General features: G+C 38.7%; 1 protein-coding gene across 1 annotated transcript in view; it reads right to left on the reverse strand.

Annotated features, from left to right (window-relative positions):
- Positions 1–303: 303 nt before the first annotated feature.
- GAP43 (growth associated protein 43) overlaps positions 304–17,215 on the reverse strand; it is a 91,996-nt gene continuing 75,084 nt past the window's right edge. The window contains exon 3 of the mRNA XM_007181900.3: positions 304–931. Within this exon, the coding sequence (XP_007181962.1) occupies positions 843–931 (89 nt within the window). The 3' untranslated portion in view covers positions 304–842. The remainder of the gene's footprint in view (positions 932–17,215) is intronic.

Genomic DNA, 17,215 nt, shown 5'->3' on the forward strand with positions numbered 1-17,215 from the left:
GTTTAAACCACCCAGTCTGTGGTACTTTGTTACAGCGGCCCTACAAAATAAAATAGCACCCAAGAGCCCCATCAAGGACCTATGCCATTGGTTCTGACTGAAGCCTTATGGTTTCATCCATCTTTTCTTTGTCAGGGTGGTTGGTGTCAGACTGGGAGGCCAGAACAAAGATAAAATGTAAGAATCCCAGTGTGTCAAACCAACTCATAAGAAGGTGGAACAGAAACACAGAGCCGTTGGGAGTTTGATTACTCTCATGGTTTATTAATATTCAGATTGAAAAAGGAGCCTTAGAGCCGCAAGTTAACGCTAATTGGCACATTTGCTTTATTTCTTTATTTTCAAAACAAACTGGGTTTTGATTTTTTTCCTTTTTGTTCATTCCATCACATTGAAAAGGAGGAAAAGAAAAATGGTTTTGAATTCACTCGATATTTTGGACTCCTCAGATGAACGGAACATTGCACACACACTTGGAACAGAGAGAGATAGAGAGGAAAGTGGACTCCCACAGGGCCACACGCACCAGATCAAAAAACTTGGATACAGTGCAAGAATTTCCCAAAATGATTGGATCATCATTACCAAAAACTCGCCATAACAACACCAAGAAACAAAAAATGTTTAAGCCACACTGTTTGACTTGGGATCTTTCCTGCTTTTTTTTTTTTTTTAAATGTTTGCCACATAGAGAGAAAGAGGGCTAGTGGGTGGGAGAGGACAGACTCACAGACGTGAGCAGGACAGGAAGGGAAACTTCAGAGAGGAGTTGAGAAGAGGGTGAGGAGCGACAGGGTTCAGGAGAGGGGAGAGTGGGGATGTGGAAAGCCATTTCTTAAAGTTCAGGCATGTTCTTGGTCCGCCTCGCGTTCTTCTCCTTTACCCTCATCCTGCCGGGCACTTTCCTTAGGTTTGGTTTCGTCTACAGCTTCTGAAGAAGAAAACAGATGGGGTTAGGGCGGGGGAAGCAGAGTTAGTATTTTGTCTCATCTGTTCAGATAATAGTGCAATGCATTTCTTCTTTTCATACCACTTCATAAAAGATTTACGATAAAAAGAGATTATTGCTATCTCAGTAATGTAATTTCCAGGTTCAGAAGAGTTTACCCCCAGGAAATTGTTCAGTGACACATAGAGAAAAGCTCAGGAACAAAGCTGTGATATTGTGGGCGAGGAGTTCACTAAAGAGAAACTACCATGGTCTTTAATCTCTCAGCCTTACAGTTAAGGTATCCACACAGGGGGGGTCCACAACGATCTTCTATTTCTTTTGCATTAATGTCAGACTTATCATGACAGATACTTTATGTGGATCATTCAACATCCATTCCAACTCTCTCACCCCTTATTTCTAGTATTATAAAGGCTGGAAAGTGCAATACTTGCATTTTCAGCTCCCCTTGGAGCTAGGGATGTCCATATCACACAGTGATGGCCAAATCGATAGAGACAGACTTCCCTGGGAAGGCTCCAGAGGAGGTGTTTGCTCTTTACTTTCTCCTATTCCTGATGACTGTGACATCAAACAATACCTGGTAGTGTAGCAGTCACCTTGTGACTATGAAGATAAAAACTATACACTAAGAATAGTGAAGGCAGAAAGATAGAAAAAAACCTACTTGTGACCAACCATACTACTCCTGGACACTTTTCCTCAGACTTTTTCTTACTAATGTGAGACAAATGACTAACTTCTTTAAGCCACTGTAGTAGTCTTTAGTTTCTGGCAGTCAAAAACATTCCAAATGAGTACACTTATCCATAGGGCAAGTGTGTTTTGCTTAATAAGAAAGACTTTGTTTCTTTTTAAAGGATCATTTTTTTCCTTAGGAAAGAGGTGATTTTCTAATTACTCTTCTGCTTGGTTTCCTGCTAGAACTCAGTCAACTGATTTCATACTACAGACGGCTTACTAGTATGCCAGCTAATGGAAAGCGAATTTGCCTTGACATCACATCTGTTATTAAACTAAACTCCTGTATCAGGGTCCCCAAGACTCCCCCCAGGTTCAGCGATTTGCTAGGAGCACTCACAACACTCAGCATGTAGTCCTACTCATGGCTACCATTTACTACAGTGAAAGGATATAAAACCAAAAAAAGCAAAGGGAAAAGTTGTATGGGGCGAAGTTTGGAGGAAACCAGGCACAAGATTCCATGAGTCCTCTCCCCATGGACTCATACAAGATGTGCTTAATTCCTCCAGCAATGAAGTGTGACATGTGTGAGATGTCATAGACTAGGGAAGCTCACCTGAGCTTACAAGTCCAGGGTTTTTATTGGAGACTGGTTGTGTAGGCACCCTCTACCTAGCATGTACCAAATCCAGACTCCCAGGAGGAAAACAGATGTCCAGCATAAACCACATTGTTGGCGCAAAGAGTTTAGGCACAGTGAACACTCTTTTAGGAAGTGGTGAGAACCCTCTCAAAATTCAAGTTCCCAGATGCCAGCCAAGGGTCAATTTTTCACACAAGTATTTCTAAGACTTGAGAGATGTTGAGACTAGAGAAATGGGGAACTTCTAGGAGACCATTAGAAGAGCTCATAAAAATGTATGTTTCTTTGAAATCAGTCAGCTATATATTTATATTCAGATAAAGGTGAACATTTATATCCAAATAAGGCCACTGCTGCTAAATATAATTTTTGGAATTCCTTCTTTGGACACCTATCTAATAATATTCTTTTAAGTCTCTTCAGTAGCAGAAAATGCTTATTGTTTTGAAAATAGATGTGTTTTTTTAAGAATCAAATGAGGCTGGTCTGGTAAGTAGCAACTATGATAGGTCATTTTATCTTAAAATGACTTGTTTTTGACCAAAGTTTTTAAGTCTGATTTATTTTGTGGGGTTTGCAACAGACTGTAAGTTACTTTCAAAATGTAGTTATCCTAGTGAGGCTATCTACTACTACTCATAAAGAATTTTTTAAGGCTAGATCCCTCCAAAGTGATCATTATTAACTCTTGAAGAACCAGCACACTGATCACATTTTCCAACAAAAATTTTTGGGTGAAACTAACTGAGTTCTGATCTTCATAATACTCTATGTACCAGCAGTGTTCCTCGTGTATTATAGAACTTTGGTGCGCTAATGGATCATTTAATTTTCTATCAGAAGAAAGCTTCCATATTTGTTAGATCTTTTTATAGCAATTTTCAATTCTTTCAGATAATTTATTTAGTTCCCTAGCCATGCCCAAACTTTGGAGACTACAGGTATGCCCACAGTGGTTTATCATCTTTACCAGTTCCAAGAAACCACATATTTAGTGCCCTCTTCAAACTGCAAAAGAAACAGAATATTGATTTAAACTGTCTAGAAGAACATAGAAGGATTAGCTACAGGAGCAAGAGAAGACTTCAAACCTCTCTTACTAAAATAAAAACTTGGGAGCTATTATGTATGATTTGAAGGAGATTAGGAAACTCAAGAGAAAAGGTGAAATCAGGCTGGTTAAGGTGAGAACAGAGGTATATTTGTAAAATAAGGGAACACAGTTCAAAAGGAGAAAAAGAAGGAACAAAGATCCAGATAATTTTAAATAGCCACAGTTTCTGTCCACTTCTGGAGTGGAATCAGGTTAAATCCTTCCAAATTCCCCCACTTTCTCTTGCCATTCTTTGCCTGGGCCCAGGAGAAACAGTGAAACTTGACATGCATCTGTTTATTGTGACAGGAAGTCATTGCTGTCTGTTCCTTATTAAAAGAGCTTCAATATCTACATATTCTTTCTCTCAAATGCTTCAAAGTGTTTGAAATATAATTATTTATTCATTTAGTTGTTCTATAAATTGGTATCGAACACCTTCAATGTGCCAGACATTCTTCTAGGTATTGAGAAGGAAAGTGAGAAAACCAGTAAATACCCTCGCTCTTGTTTAAGCTTTTTGTAATAAACATTTAATAGGCAATGAAATCCATAATTATAGAATATTGGCAGTGAGAGGGACCTCTAAGATCACCCAGTGACTAAACCATAAGTCTTCAAAGGTAACGACAGTATCTACTTTTGTACAACTTTGAATCCCCCATGTCCAGCACAGAACCTCATGCAGGAAAGGCCCTCAATAAATACTTGCTGAATGAAAGAATGAATGGACATCCTCATTTCATAGAAGAGGAAACTGAAGTTCAGATAAAGAGATTTTTCTCTAAATCATATGGTTTGCTCATGTCAAGCCAGGACTAAAATCTAGGTCTTCTACTTGTCCAGGTTTCCCCATTATATCAGGTGGTCAAATGTGACCAGAGAAGGTCAAGAAGGTCTTTATGGAAAGAACCATAAATTGTAACTTTCCTGACCCCTTGTATAAAGTGTTTAGCTATAGCTACCATATTTGAGTCTTTCCTACACGTTTAGAACAGTTCTAAGTGCACTTGTGTCATTTGGTTAATTCTCACAGCTACCTTTGTCATCCCAGTTTTATAGGCGGGGAAGCTGATGCACAATAAGATAAAGGAACACAGTCTCTGTGAATGGCAACAGTGAATTTCAACTGAGGACAGAGCCATCTAGGTAGCGTCTATTTTACATTGCTCTCCCAGCTTGTCCCTTTGCCCAAGAAGGGTGGATGGGCTCAGAGTAGGAGCTATAGCAGGGGGTCCACAGGTACATAGGCCTGGAGACTATGAAGTCTAAAAATTGGTCTTTGTAAAAGCAGTTCAGAATGGAGGGAAGAATTCTGATTAGTCTTGAATAATATGAAATCTTGTCTTGGCCCTTTCTGGCATTAATTACATAATTTGTAAATGCTAGAGATGAGTTAATATGTATTCTTTTTAGTATTTTATGCAAAACGTTTGATCATCATGGTGAGTTCAAAGATGGATGAATGGCTGAGGCCAGCAGGTCACTCCAGAGATCATGATTCAATTAGCATAAATAATCACATTCCCCATCTAGAGGCTCAACCTCTCTCTGAGACAGTTGTTACTTAAGAAGAGGCTGTGGAAGCTAAAGAGTGAATGGGATTTTCAGTACCAAGTGACACAAAGCAAGTGAGGGAAGTAAATGGGCCCGGAGCTGGCGAATGAGGAAAGCCTGATGTGACAGCTGAAATCCAGCAAGTTAAAGAGTAGAAAGCGTTCTCCCTATTTCAGTTTAGCTCTGAATAGTACTTTTATTCATATTAAATATGAAAACCTAACATTAATACTGTTATTTTGGTTAAGGCATTACAGGAAAAGAAAGATCACAAAGTGAATCACAGTTGACCCTTGAACGACAACTGGGTTGGGGGCACCGACCCTCTGTGTAGTTGAAAATAATCCATGTATAATTTATAGTGGGCCCTCCATATCCATGGTTCCTCCGTATCTGCACTTCTTCTGTATCCAACATCCAACATCCATAGATTCAAGCAACACGGATCGTGTAGTACTGTAGTATTCACTATTAAAATGAATCCACATATAAGTGGGCCCGTGCAGTTCGAACCTGTGTTGTTCAAGGGTCGACTGTATATATCTCCTATCTATGTGTATATATCATGTGACTAGCGAGTTTCCTCACTAGCAATCATTATTATTCTACCTAGGATGGGTTTCTTCCCCAAAATCAGTCTTCACCCCAGAAATCAACCCTGAAATCCAATTTTATTATGATATAGACTATGCCCCCCAAATAAATAAATAAAACAAAAACTAATGACGTGTTTTAGCAGTTTGGTCTAAAAGAGGAAAAATTTGTCTCTTAATAAAATAAAATTGAGCAATTTTAATCATTATTATTTGTATTAAATAAATTCTCAAAAATTACAGTCAATTTGAAGAGATAATGTTAGAATCTGATAAAGAGCTATACCCTTCTCCAGCCTTGGCATGTTAGCCTTGACAAAAACATTACTTCTTCTGGGCCCAAAGACCTCTTAGGAATAACGATGTTCACTAGCAGCTGCCATGAATTTTACCATTTCCATGTTACTTTAAAAAGAGAAAGTTAACATCATGACAGTAAAGCCATGTATTCTTCATGTTCTAGAGTTGAAGTTTGCTTCAAAAGGGAAGAAAGAAATGTGTTCATTAGTTCATTTATTTATTCAGTGAAAGGTCTTGGGCCTTTACTACATGCCGCACACCGTGCCATGCATTTCAAATGCAATGCAGTGCAGTGGCGATACAACAATGAAAACACCAAGCAAAAAGCTCTGCCTTCTTGGAATTCATATGCTAGTAATTACTGTTTGTGGGAGAAGGGGTGATAAAGGAAAAAGTAATATCTAGACAAGAAGAGCTCAGCCCAAAGGGGCATATTTTCTCCTAGGCCACTTCTCTTGGATTTGCAAAGTTGAGCGTCTCTAATGAATCTCATAAAATTTGAAATATGGAAAACTCTAGTAGTTTTCATATTCTTGACCCACAACTGCCAGTCCTAAGAAAGATCAAGACCACGTGAAGACAGCAATAAACATGAAAGCCTTTTCTACATCCACTTGGAACCGGGTGACGGTAGGGGACCCCGGTGGATGATTTCACGGTGGTCCTTGAAATATGTGCCTCTAACTGGCTCTCTGATTCTTGCTGAAATAGATTCTGGAAGCAGCTCTTGTCTTTATGCATTCCGTTCATTTCCTCGAAAGGGTGAGAATAGCACGTCTGCACATTCTGTTGGTGAGCAAATACCAGGAGCATATGCAGCAGCGGCCGCGTGTGTGCTCAGCCAGGCAGCCCGGCTGCAGTGCTGCTGGAGAGATGGCGGTGTTCCCAGCTGCCATCGCCTACACTGAGCTCTAATGGCCCTGTTTACTGGCACCGGTCCAGGCCCCTCCACAGCCCTACATTACTGAAATTAGGTTGAGTGGATTTCCCAGTAAAACATTACCTCTTGGGACCTGCCCAGCTCTCCCCAGCCTTGTCAACATTGATTAAATAGAAGCTGCTATCATCCTGGGGCCATGCCCACAATTACTCTACCAATCACCACTGGGCTGGGCTGTTTGCTTCCTTTCCCTTTTGATTTTCACTTTTCTTGAATATTAAGCATCATTACCTCAAAGGCTCAAAGGAAAGTAATAAAAAAAAATTCTGCAGCTACCTCACATACGTCCCTTTGTTACTTACATGGTCTGCCTCTTGAGCTGTGTACCAGATATCAGTCTGGAGCTGGGATCATGGCTTTGGGTGGTCACATTTTGCTATTCTTTTTTGTTTTTCATTTTTACCATGTTTTCCATTTCAAGTCCCACTCAAAACACTGAGCCAGTATACAGCATTTTGTGTCAGCAGAGTGGTGCAAGTATCACCTATGCTCCCACTCCTTGCTTTCTGAGACTTTGAAAGCAAATAATCCTATTGCTTATCACACTACTCACTTGAGGATTTCAAAGAGTAGCAAACAAAAACCTAACCAAGGAGAAAATTCAGAGGCGAGGTCCCAGTGATACCTGAAACAAACATATACAAGTCTACTTCTCTCAAAAGTTTTGGCCTGGGACCAAGCTGATTTCTATCTAGCCTTGCTACCAGTTAGTTATCTGACCTCAGAGAAGTTACTTTTCCTTTGCCTCCATTTTCTAATCTATAAGAAGTATGGATAATAATGACTGTCTCACCTTACTGAAGGAAGGTATTTAAAACCACTTTATAAAATTTGAAGTGCAGCATATAGTATGTTGAGATTTTAATCCAGCCTGTGGGATTTGGGTAAAAAACATCCATCAAGTTTAACAGTTTCCTCCCAGGAGGAAAAAAAGCAATTTCCCACAGGGAAAAAAAAAAAAATCATCTTTCTCAGATAAACGACTAAGAGGGCTTCACCCCTAGAATGTTCCTATAAAGTCTCTAAATAAGAATACAAGTGATTTATTAATTAAATAGATCGACTCTGTTACAGAAATTGAGAACAAATCTAGGATTTCTAACCTTTGGGACAAAATTTAGTGTTTTATTCTGAAACAGAAATGACCCAGAGATTTTTTTAAATTAAAACAAAAGTCAAACACGGTACAAGTTGGCCTTGAAAACATCTTAAACATTCTCTCTACAAAATGTCTATCAAACCATCAAAAACGAGTGTCCTACCTTCTTCCTCCATTAGAAGCACGCAGAAAGATCAAAAATTACAATTTATGTGGCTTGCACAGTTGCCTTAAGTCATTTTTGGAACAAGACGGGATAAACATGTAAACCTGAATGGAGTTAACATGATCTCTTATCACTATTACAGTGAATAAGTCAACTTTTAAAGGCTGAAAATAAAAATAAAAATTTGGGGGGTATTTCCACTCTAGCATAACAGTCAAGTAGACTCACTCCTTCATCCCTCCCCTCAGCTAAATTGTGCCGAGCTGGCAGTTGAATCTGTAGATCTTCCGAGGCATTCCTTACGGTTAGGATGTGGGAGGAGTGGAGGAATGGGGGGTCAGTACAAACAATGACGGCTCCTATGACACTGAGACATTTCGAGAAGGGCTGTGTCAGGGATAGAGAAGTGATGCTGTGATATATTGTGTTGCTAGTAGTGACTATCGGAAGAAGTTCAGCCTAAAAATTGTCTTACCCTCTTCTGTAGATTATACATATATTTAAAAATTCAAAATCCCATCTGACCAGAGTTCAACTCTGCATCTCCCCTTTCACCTCATAGTATCCCAGGTGAGGAGAATCTAGCTAGGAGAAAATCTTAGCTGCATCGCTCTAAGCCTTTACAAACTCAACTGTCTAAGGTGCCAGGCAGCTAATGTTAATGTGAAAATCTAGCCATAGGTAAAATCCAGTGGAGGGGTCCACGGAGGCCTCGTAAGAGTAGGCATTGCCTAAAGGCATTTAAAAATTTTAAAACACTATCACTGGAAAAATAAAAAGGGAAGGAGTGTCTGGCGTAAGACTCTTAAATTATACCAGGAAGATACACATCTGGACTCTGACTTCAAAATGGAAGCAGTTCCCTTTAATCAGAATAAAAGATAGTCACACTGTATTTGTCTTCAAGAACTAACTCCAAATCAGGAGTCCTAACTAACAGTGCGACCTTTTCCATTCTGCTAAATTTAAATTACTCACATCTCAAGATTTTTTTTAGTGAATGAAGTAAAAAATAAATAATGACTACTGCAGATTTTATAAATGGCCTACCAAAGCGAAAAGAGATACCAAAAATCCAATTCTCAATATTCTCTCTCCCCTCACTTGCTGTTCAAATATTCTCAACATCTCTACATCCCTACCTATACCTTCCAGATGTCCTAGGCTCCTTTTACAGATGCTGTTGGTAACATTCTCAGATCCCTTTTACCAGGCTCATGTCCCCAGCTCCCAGCTTCTGGAGGTGTTGGCTGCCAATGACCCACACCTGCTCCTTGGGCGGGGGATGTAAACTGAACCACCTCAACCTGAGGTGCCTGAGAGGTCATGCCCCTTCTGCCCCCTGTGACTCCAGACACAGACAATCTCCGTCTGTGATGCAACTTGTGCTTCAGCACAAATTGTGGGATTAGGCTGAGACCATGCTTTTCCTGAACCCATTTTGCTGTCTTCTTCCCCTGGCTTCTCTTCTTTCTTCATTCCCTTATGGGTTTCCACCAATAAAGTATTAGCTCAAGAGTCCCTTCTCAGGCTCTGATTCTGGGGAATGGGACCAAAGTTGTTCCTTTAACCAAAAATTAAGGACTGGAGATGGGAGGCAGGCCAGTCAATTTCCTTAGTCAATGTACATAGCAAGTCTTCAAGGTTTGAATCATTTGGGTTTGCGGCTTAGTCAGCCCTCATGACCCAGCTCAAATGTTGTTTCCATACCTCCAAACCTATCCTACATGGAATTAATCACTTCCTACTCTTTATGTGTATAGAAATTATATCCCTTGCATTATATCCTAGTTTGTGGTATCTTTTCTAGTCTTCTTGACTGTGAACTAATTTCTCAAATGAAAAGTCTGATACATTTGCAATAATTTGAACTCCACAAAGGCAGAGATTTTTTATTTTGTTCACTGATGAATCCCAAATGCTTAGAAAAGTGCTGGCAAATATGTATATTTTTAATGAATCAAGGCATCTATATTAATGTCAACTCCTAGTGTCATGCTTATCACAAGATAGGCGTTAAATATTTATAGGAGGGACGAAAGTGATGAAAAAAGGGGACAATTCCAAATATGCTTTGTGTCATGTAGATAAAACCTTAATTACCTCAAGCATAAAAACTGTGGACCTGTATTGTTATCATGACCAAATAGCAGAGGTATGCCTGAATTTCAAAATATTGTATTATGAAAAGGAAACAATATTATTCTGCTTTATAGGCATTAGGCATGGAAAGAATTATTCCATCATCTTCCTCTTTTTTTTTTTTACTAATTTTAATTTCATGTCTTCTAATTTTATAACAAATTATTCAGATATAAAAAACCCAAATGTAAAAAATAGATATCTACTATAAGCATCACTATTTTTAGATGGCACAGGGTAGTGGTTAAGACAGCTGGTTCTGGAGCCAGCTATTTGCATTTAAATTCTATCTCTGACACCATGACTTGGAGTGAGTTATTTAACCTCTTATTGCCTCACTTTCTTTATCTGTAATTGGTATTAACATTGGTACCCACCTCATGGGGTTACTAAAACACTCAAATGTGTTAATTATTTAAAGTACTTAATAATGAATGGCATGTTTCAGTAAACTGCTCAATAAATATTGGCGATTATTATTAAGTGAGTGGGAGGGAACTAACGTTGGTTTAATGTGTACTGTGTGCCAAGCCCAGTGCTAAGGGCTTTCACATACTGGTGTTCAATATATATCATCCCTGCTCTCCTAGTCCTTTGTCAGTAAAGTGGAAGTAATAATATCTACCGCATAGATTTGTGATGAGCATTAAATGAGAGGAAAAACAAGACAACCTAACATGGTGTCACTATCTTGCTCACCTATGTGCCTAATAAATGAGAATTATCTTCTCTCTCTCTCCACTAATTCACGCGTATCCACTCTTAGACTACAGCCAAAGAGAAACTTTCTTCAAGTATGCCAAGAAAGGGAGAGAGGAGTTTGTTCCTTATAAAGTTTCCGCTTGTAGAGTAAAAAAAAATAATTCTTTGAAATAAAGGCTTTGAAGTCAAGGTCTAAAGTCCAAAAATGATCACCAGGGCAAAGCTGACTGTTGGCCAAACTTGAGAGGCATGATTCTATGATGCAAGAATCAAGGCTGCTAAATAGTAATGTCTCAAAAGGCAAGAACTTCTCTGCTATTGCCTCTACTTCAGAAGAGGACAATCTTCTCTATTTCACACTTAAATAGCAGTCAGTTGATTTCAAAGGAAACCACCTTGTCCTTGGGCTTCGCTCCATTGGATTCCCTCCAGTTTGTAGCAAAGGTACATTTACTATACTGACTGAGCAAGAACCAAGGAACCCCTTGCCCTCACATGTGTAGTAAATCTTGTTCCAGTAGGCAAGTTACAGAGGGGATGGCAATTATCCAGGCTTAAGACAGTACATCCAAGTTTAAGAAAAATTCCCTGATTCATTATAATTATTGAACCCAAGACTTGAAAGAAACCTAGGACTTCTTGTCCCTTAACCTTAAGGAAAATGACCATTTACAGTGAAATTTTTCAGCTTTATTATGAGAAAGAATTTTCCATTTCCGGAAAGGTTTGCAGTCCTCTGTGGACAAGGCATGTTTGGGGGGAGAAATCCCTAGGGCTGTGTGGAAGACTGCTCTGAGGGGGTTATTCCTTCTGCTTATGCACTGTACTGTCTCGTTTCTGGGACTTCTCAAGCATGGAATTCCGGCAAACCTTGAAGAGTAAAGAGATTAAAGATGGAGTAGGAAGTGGCCACTTTCTTAAAAGAATTACAGGCAAAGAAACGCCGTACTTCTTTTGGAATCTTGATCAAACATGATTGAAGTTAGCATTTTTTTTCCCCACTAAAGTTTATTCATAATTCCTCTTCCTGCATTTCAGAGAAAGTTAATAATCTTCTAAAAATCAAACTTCATATATTTGATGTTAATTATTTAGGTCCATACTTAGGAGATGAGGAAATGTTGGACAGGCTAATTGTGTTTGTTGGTCATTTTTCATTGAATCTACTCTCTTAGCTATTCTTTCTTGAAGTTTTTCGCATTTATCGAAACAGGCTGCTTAGGTATTATACCAGCCATTTCAAACAATTGTGTTTCCTTAGATATTTCTATTATGCTCACTGTTTTCAACGAGTCGCCCTAGATCTTATCTAGTGATCAGTTACAAAAGTGTAATAATTTGTGTTTGTCAGACCTTGAGAAAGTTAGTGAACAATTTTCTAGATTATACTGGTTTTAAAAATTCAACCAATGATTTGTAATGTTTTAACATATATTGAGTTAATATGCCGTATTACAAAAAATATTACAAATATTTTCAACATTTGTCTTTAAAAGCAAAAGCAGATCTAGATTTGCCAGCTCTCATGATCTGATATTTGATTACATGATTTGATTATCTGACTCCACAGTTAAAATATAGAAACCCAAATTAGAAATAATTCTGACTCTATAACGGTCACTCCAGTAGTGACTAGAGCTGCCTAAAAATTTTTCCTACATATGAATATCTATTGCTTGGATAACATTTAAATTTTAAAAGAGAAGCACTATACTTATGAGTCATATTCAGCTCATGCCTTGCCATGTCTCACCATGATGTGTTTGGGTAGTAACTGAGATTAGCTAGACAATTATTTATCTGTGTTGTTTAATTTTCCCTTATGGCTGTATCTACACAGCACAAAGAAAACTAAAGACTTGGCAGTTGTCTTGCTAATTTTATCATTGTAAATGGATAAACCACATAATTCAGGACAAAAATACAAAATCTGTATATATTGTTATGGAGTGAGCTCCTAATTGTAAAATTACAGAATAATGAAAGCTGAAGGAGATCTTAGAGATTATCTGATCTCAGCCCCTCACTCCCTCTGAGAAAAACTGAAGGTAGAGCATTTCTGTGACTTGCCCAAAGTCTCACAGCTAATGAGAATTCAGTGATCCTCCCATAACACCATAATGTCTCTCACAACCTTTGGGGATGATGAATTCCACTGCTTGATTTTAACTGGCATCTCTCTCCAGTAATCCTAAATGCACTGTGTAAGTCTGTTCCTCCCTCCCTCCTTCCCCCTCACTCCTTCCATTCCTTCTCTCCTTTGTGAAATAAAAGGTAAACTCAATATAATTTTACTTTAAGAGCTACCAGAAGTAATTTTAGATACTCTGGAGGGTGGCAGAACCAGGGCTAAGGATTACTGTTGCATCAAACTTCAATACATTATGCACAACTGGTGAGAGGTGATGTGGATATTCTATATAGAGAGGGGAAAAAATGGGGACCTCTAAAATTGGTGGCTTAGGCTGAACAGTAATCATTGATTATGGCAGGTTTCACAAACTCAATGACTAAAGAGTTGCTGGGTAATGAAAGTCCAGAAGTAGCTGAAATTACTACAAATGCTGTCATACCTAGAAATCTGTAAGAGATCAGTACTATGTCCTGATAAGAGCAAAATAAAAGTACATATCATTCCCCCATCTATCACCCCCTCCACTTCCCAATGAAAGCAGAGTGTTCAAAAGCCCACTGAGAAGGTTAACTCAATTTTGAAATTAATTTAAAAAAATATTATTGTAACAAGAAAGCCCTATAAAAGTTGTTTGTGTTATATGCTTCCACGCAGGTAAATAGATGCAATCCCCATCTCTTGCTGGGACAATTCATTTTGCACTCATTGTGTATTTTGGCTTCCTAGGGCCTGTCAAATTATGGCACTGCCTTTGAATGAAAAATTGCTTTAAGAATCAATAATACTCACTGGAACACAACCAGAACTATATCAAAAAAGTGATATTCATGTTTGTACTGATTTCTCTCTTTTTAGTAAAGATCTCAGAGCTCTTATATTTAGTGGCAAAGAATGTAATAGCCTTGGCTATTTAGAGACATTGGGACATTGAGCAGTTAAAGAATAAAGATTCATGGTGAGTCTATAGCTTACCTTAGATAGAACCATAGAATCATATGTGTCCTGCCCATCCTATAGCACTGCCATTGGAAAAATCCTGCTGAAGGCTTTCTCTCCTTTCTCCACCCAGTGTTTTATCTCTAATAAAACCATTTTCTAAGACATACCTTATGTCTAGAATCTACCTTCTACTCTCTTCTTTCTTTCAAAACCCTATTTATTTGAAAGTAATCAGACTGCATACAGAGACCTTAGAATAGAAAGGGGCTCTGGAGACCCGCCAGCAACAACTCACCTAATACAGGAATCTCCCAGAATCCTCCTAGCAGACAGTCAGACTCTGCTTCAACAGGCCACTCCAGCTCTAACTGTAAATTCTTCCTGATAGTCAGCTAACACCTACCTCTCCTAAGTTTTTATGGAGTTCTTTCCTCTAGAATAACACAGAACAAAATATATCCTCAATATGTTTTCTTTTGTACAAGACAGTCCAAAAATGCAAAGATAACAGCCTTTTTCTTCAAGAAATCTACCAACCTGTTCTTTTCCTCTTCAATCAACAAACTTCATGAAAAAATAAATCCAAATTACGCCTTTTCTTCATCTCACCTCTCTTAGTTCTCTAGGAGCTGACTTCAAGTCTATCATTTTTCTAGCAGTTCTCTCCTCAAATTCACCCCTCCCACAAAATTATATCCACATCATAAGGCCTTTTCTCATTTACCATTGCTCTTGATCTTCTTCTGACTACTCCTTTTGACAGTGTTGACTTTTACTTGAGCTCTATGCTCCAGAAAATAGGGGCAGTTAAGAAATTCTCCCAACCTTTTGTTTTCTGAAGTCTCCCCATCCTTTTATGCTCTAGGAAATGGCTTACTGTAAAATACTCTTCTACATATGATCTGCTGTCCACTCTCTCTCATGACTCCAGAAGACTCATGGGTGACTCCCTTGTTTACCTGTAACAAGGCCAAACACAGATCTTTCCTCCTTTGCCTTGAACTTTCTATTCTTTGTTTCATGAATGAGGTTAGAATTTTGTCTCTTTGAAACAAGGTAGACACAGTGATAAATAAATCTTGCTCAGCTAACTGACTAAACTTCCCCTGATTGCAGAATAACCCCATTTGTAAATCACCCCACCTGTAATTTGTCTACTCCTCCTATAAAAATCTAAGGGAAAGCCACTCTGCCAAGACACTGTGATCTTGGGAGCTGGGGTCCCTATTGCAATAGTTTGAACAAACCCAACTCCTTAATTGCTGGTGTATTTTTGTTTTTGACATCTTCTTAAAATATTGCTTTTTTCTTAACTTTAATGAAGACCATGTTCTGGATCTGTGTTTGCTGTTTCCTCACTTTTCTTTGCCATTCTGGGTCTAGTGTTTGTTCCTTATCCCCTAACAAGACAAAATTCCAGATTCAATTCTACATTCCCTTTGCAGGCTCTGCATCAAATAACTCATTCTCTGTAATGACTTTGACCCCGACCCCATAACCAGGTAACCACCACATTTATATTATCACTGTCGTATTGTTAATCCCTATACATCACTGTAAGCATATTACTTTCTTTAACACAAGCTTTAATGACTCCTGGCCTCGTATATATCAAATTCCAATTTCTACTGCCAAATACTTCTCTACATCCTTGACTCTACTCCTGGCTCCAATTCTATATCTCAGTCTACACTGGACATCACACAACCACTATCACTACAAATATAATGAGATTGGCCTTATCATTCTTTCAGAGATCCAAGTTTAAAACCCTCCCTCTCCATGTGCATCTATCTATGTCTATTGATTCTCCTTTCTCAGCAACACATATTTCCAATTGAGGCCATGAAATGGAAAAAACAATTAAATATAAGTACTGTATTGATATACTTGATGAAAAATGTGCCAAACTCACAGGGAAAAGAGACTAGCCATACTACTACAGCTTGGGCATGGAGCCAGTAGTAGTCAGAGGAAGGAAGGACAGGTGGGTAATAATAACACAATATCTGAAGTATATATGGTTAAGGGCAATAGTCAAATAGAAGGTCAACAGCAAAGGTAGTCAACAGGCGTTGGAAGCTGATAGAACACAGCAGCTAGAAAGACGTCAGTATAGATAGACCATGGACATGTGCGCAAGTCTCTCAGCCAGCAACAGGGTCCCCTAATCATGGGACCAAGAACAAGATTCCTATCTTTAGGAGACAGGATGAGAATAAGGCAGGGTCTTAGTCTCAGAGGAATCATAGTACAAATGAAATGAATGAGACAGGGACTTAGGTAGAACAAAACCAAGATGAAGTTTAGTTAGTGGAACTGTTCCCAAGTGAGAGACCAATTATTGGTGTTTGGGCACAAGTTGACTTGAGGCTGAGCCAATTGTGTGTAGGGCTCTTTAATTCTTCCTAGTCTAGGAATGAGAATGACATTGATTCCAGAACCAGACACAGAACTCAACTTGAAAAATAGATGGCAAGTGACCTCACTGGTGTGGCCTAAAAGGGACAGAGGACAGTACACCAGGCTAGCACTTCAGGGGGTGGTGGCAACACTAACGTCCGAACCAATACAGCCATCCCTTAGCACATCTTTCTGCCTCCAAGGTGGCCCTCTTGCATGCTCCTCCACTGTCGCTGATAGAGGTAACTATAATAGTTATTTAAAGCTTACAGATGATAATGCAAAAAGAAAGAGGAGATAGCTGCTGCCCCAACAAACTATTGTACATCACTGAGTCTAAAAGAGGGGACATGACTTTCTTTGCGATTTAAATGAAAGTGTACTAAATAAAAGTTTTGGGTCGTAGTCTCACTATAATTTGCTTGGACATGTTTTATGTCTGCTGTCTGACCCTCATGTCTTTGCCATCACTGCTAAGTTCATAGAATTCCCAAAGGCTTTTAAACTCATCCAGGGACCTGGGCCTTCTTGTCCAATGTTGAGACTGAACACAAGAAAATACTAGGGATAGGAAAAATAAAATAGCAGTGAATTTTGTTTTCTAGGTTAGATTTTTATGAGATATTAGAGGGAGAATTGGTGAACTCAGGAAGAGTTAGTAATAAATTTGGGGATAAAGTATTGAAAATATTCTGAAAATGTGGGAGAAAATGACTTTTTTACTGAAGCTAACTTGAGTATAAATTATAATGTAGAGAGAAATTTTATGTGGCAGAGTCTCACAAGAGACTACTAGGAACATACCCATAGTTGAACAAAGCTTGGTCTATTGACACGTCACAGCTAGGGAGAGCACACAACATGGAAC

The sequence above is a fragment of the Balaenoptera acutorostrata genome, chromosome 4, assembly GCF_949987535.1.
Source record: "Balaenoptera acutorostrata chromosome 4, mBalAcu1.1, whole genome shotgun sequence".
NCBI lineage: Eukaryota > Metazoa > Chordata > Mammalia > Artiodactyla > Balaenopteridae > Balaenoptera > Balaenoptera acutorostrata.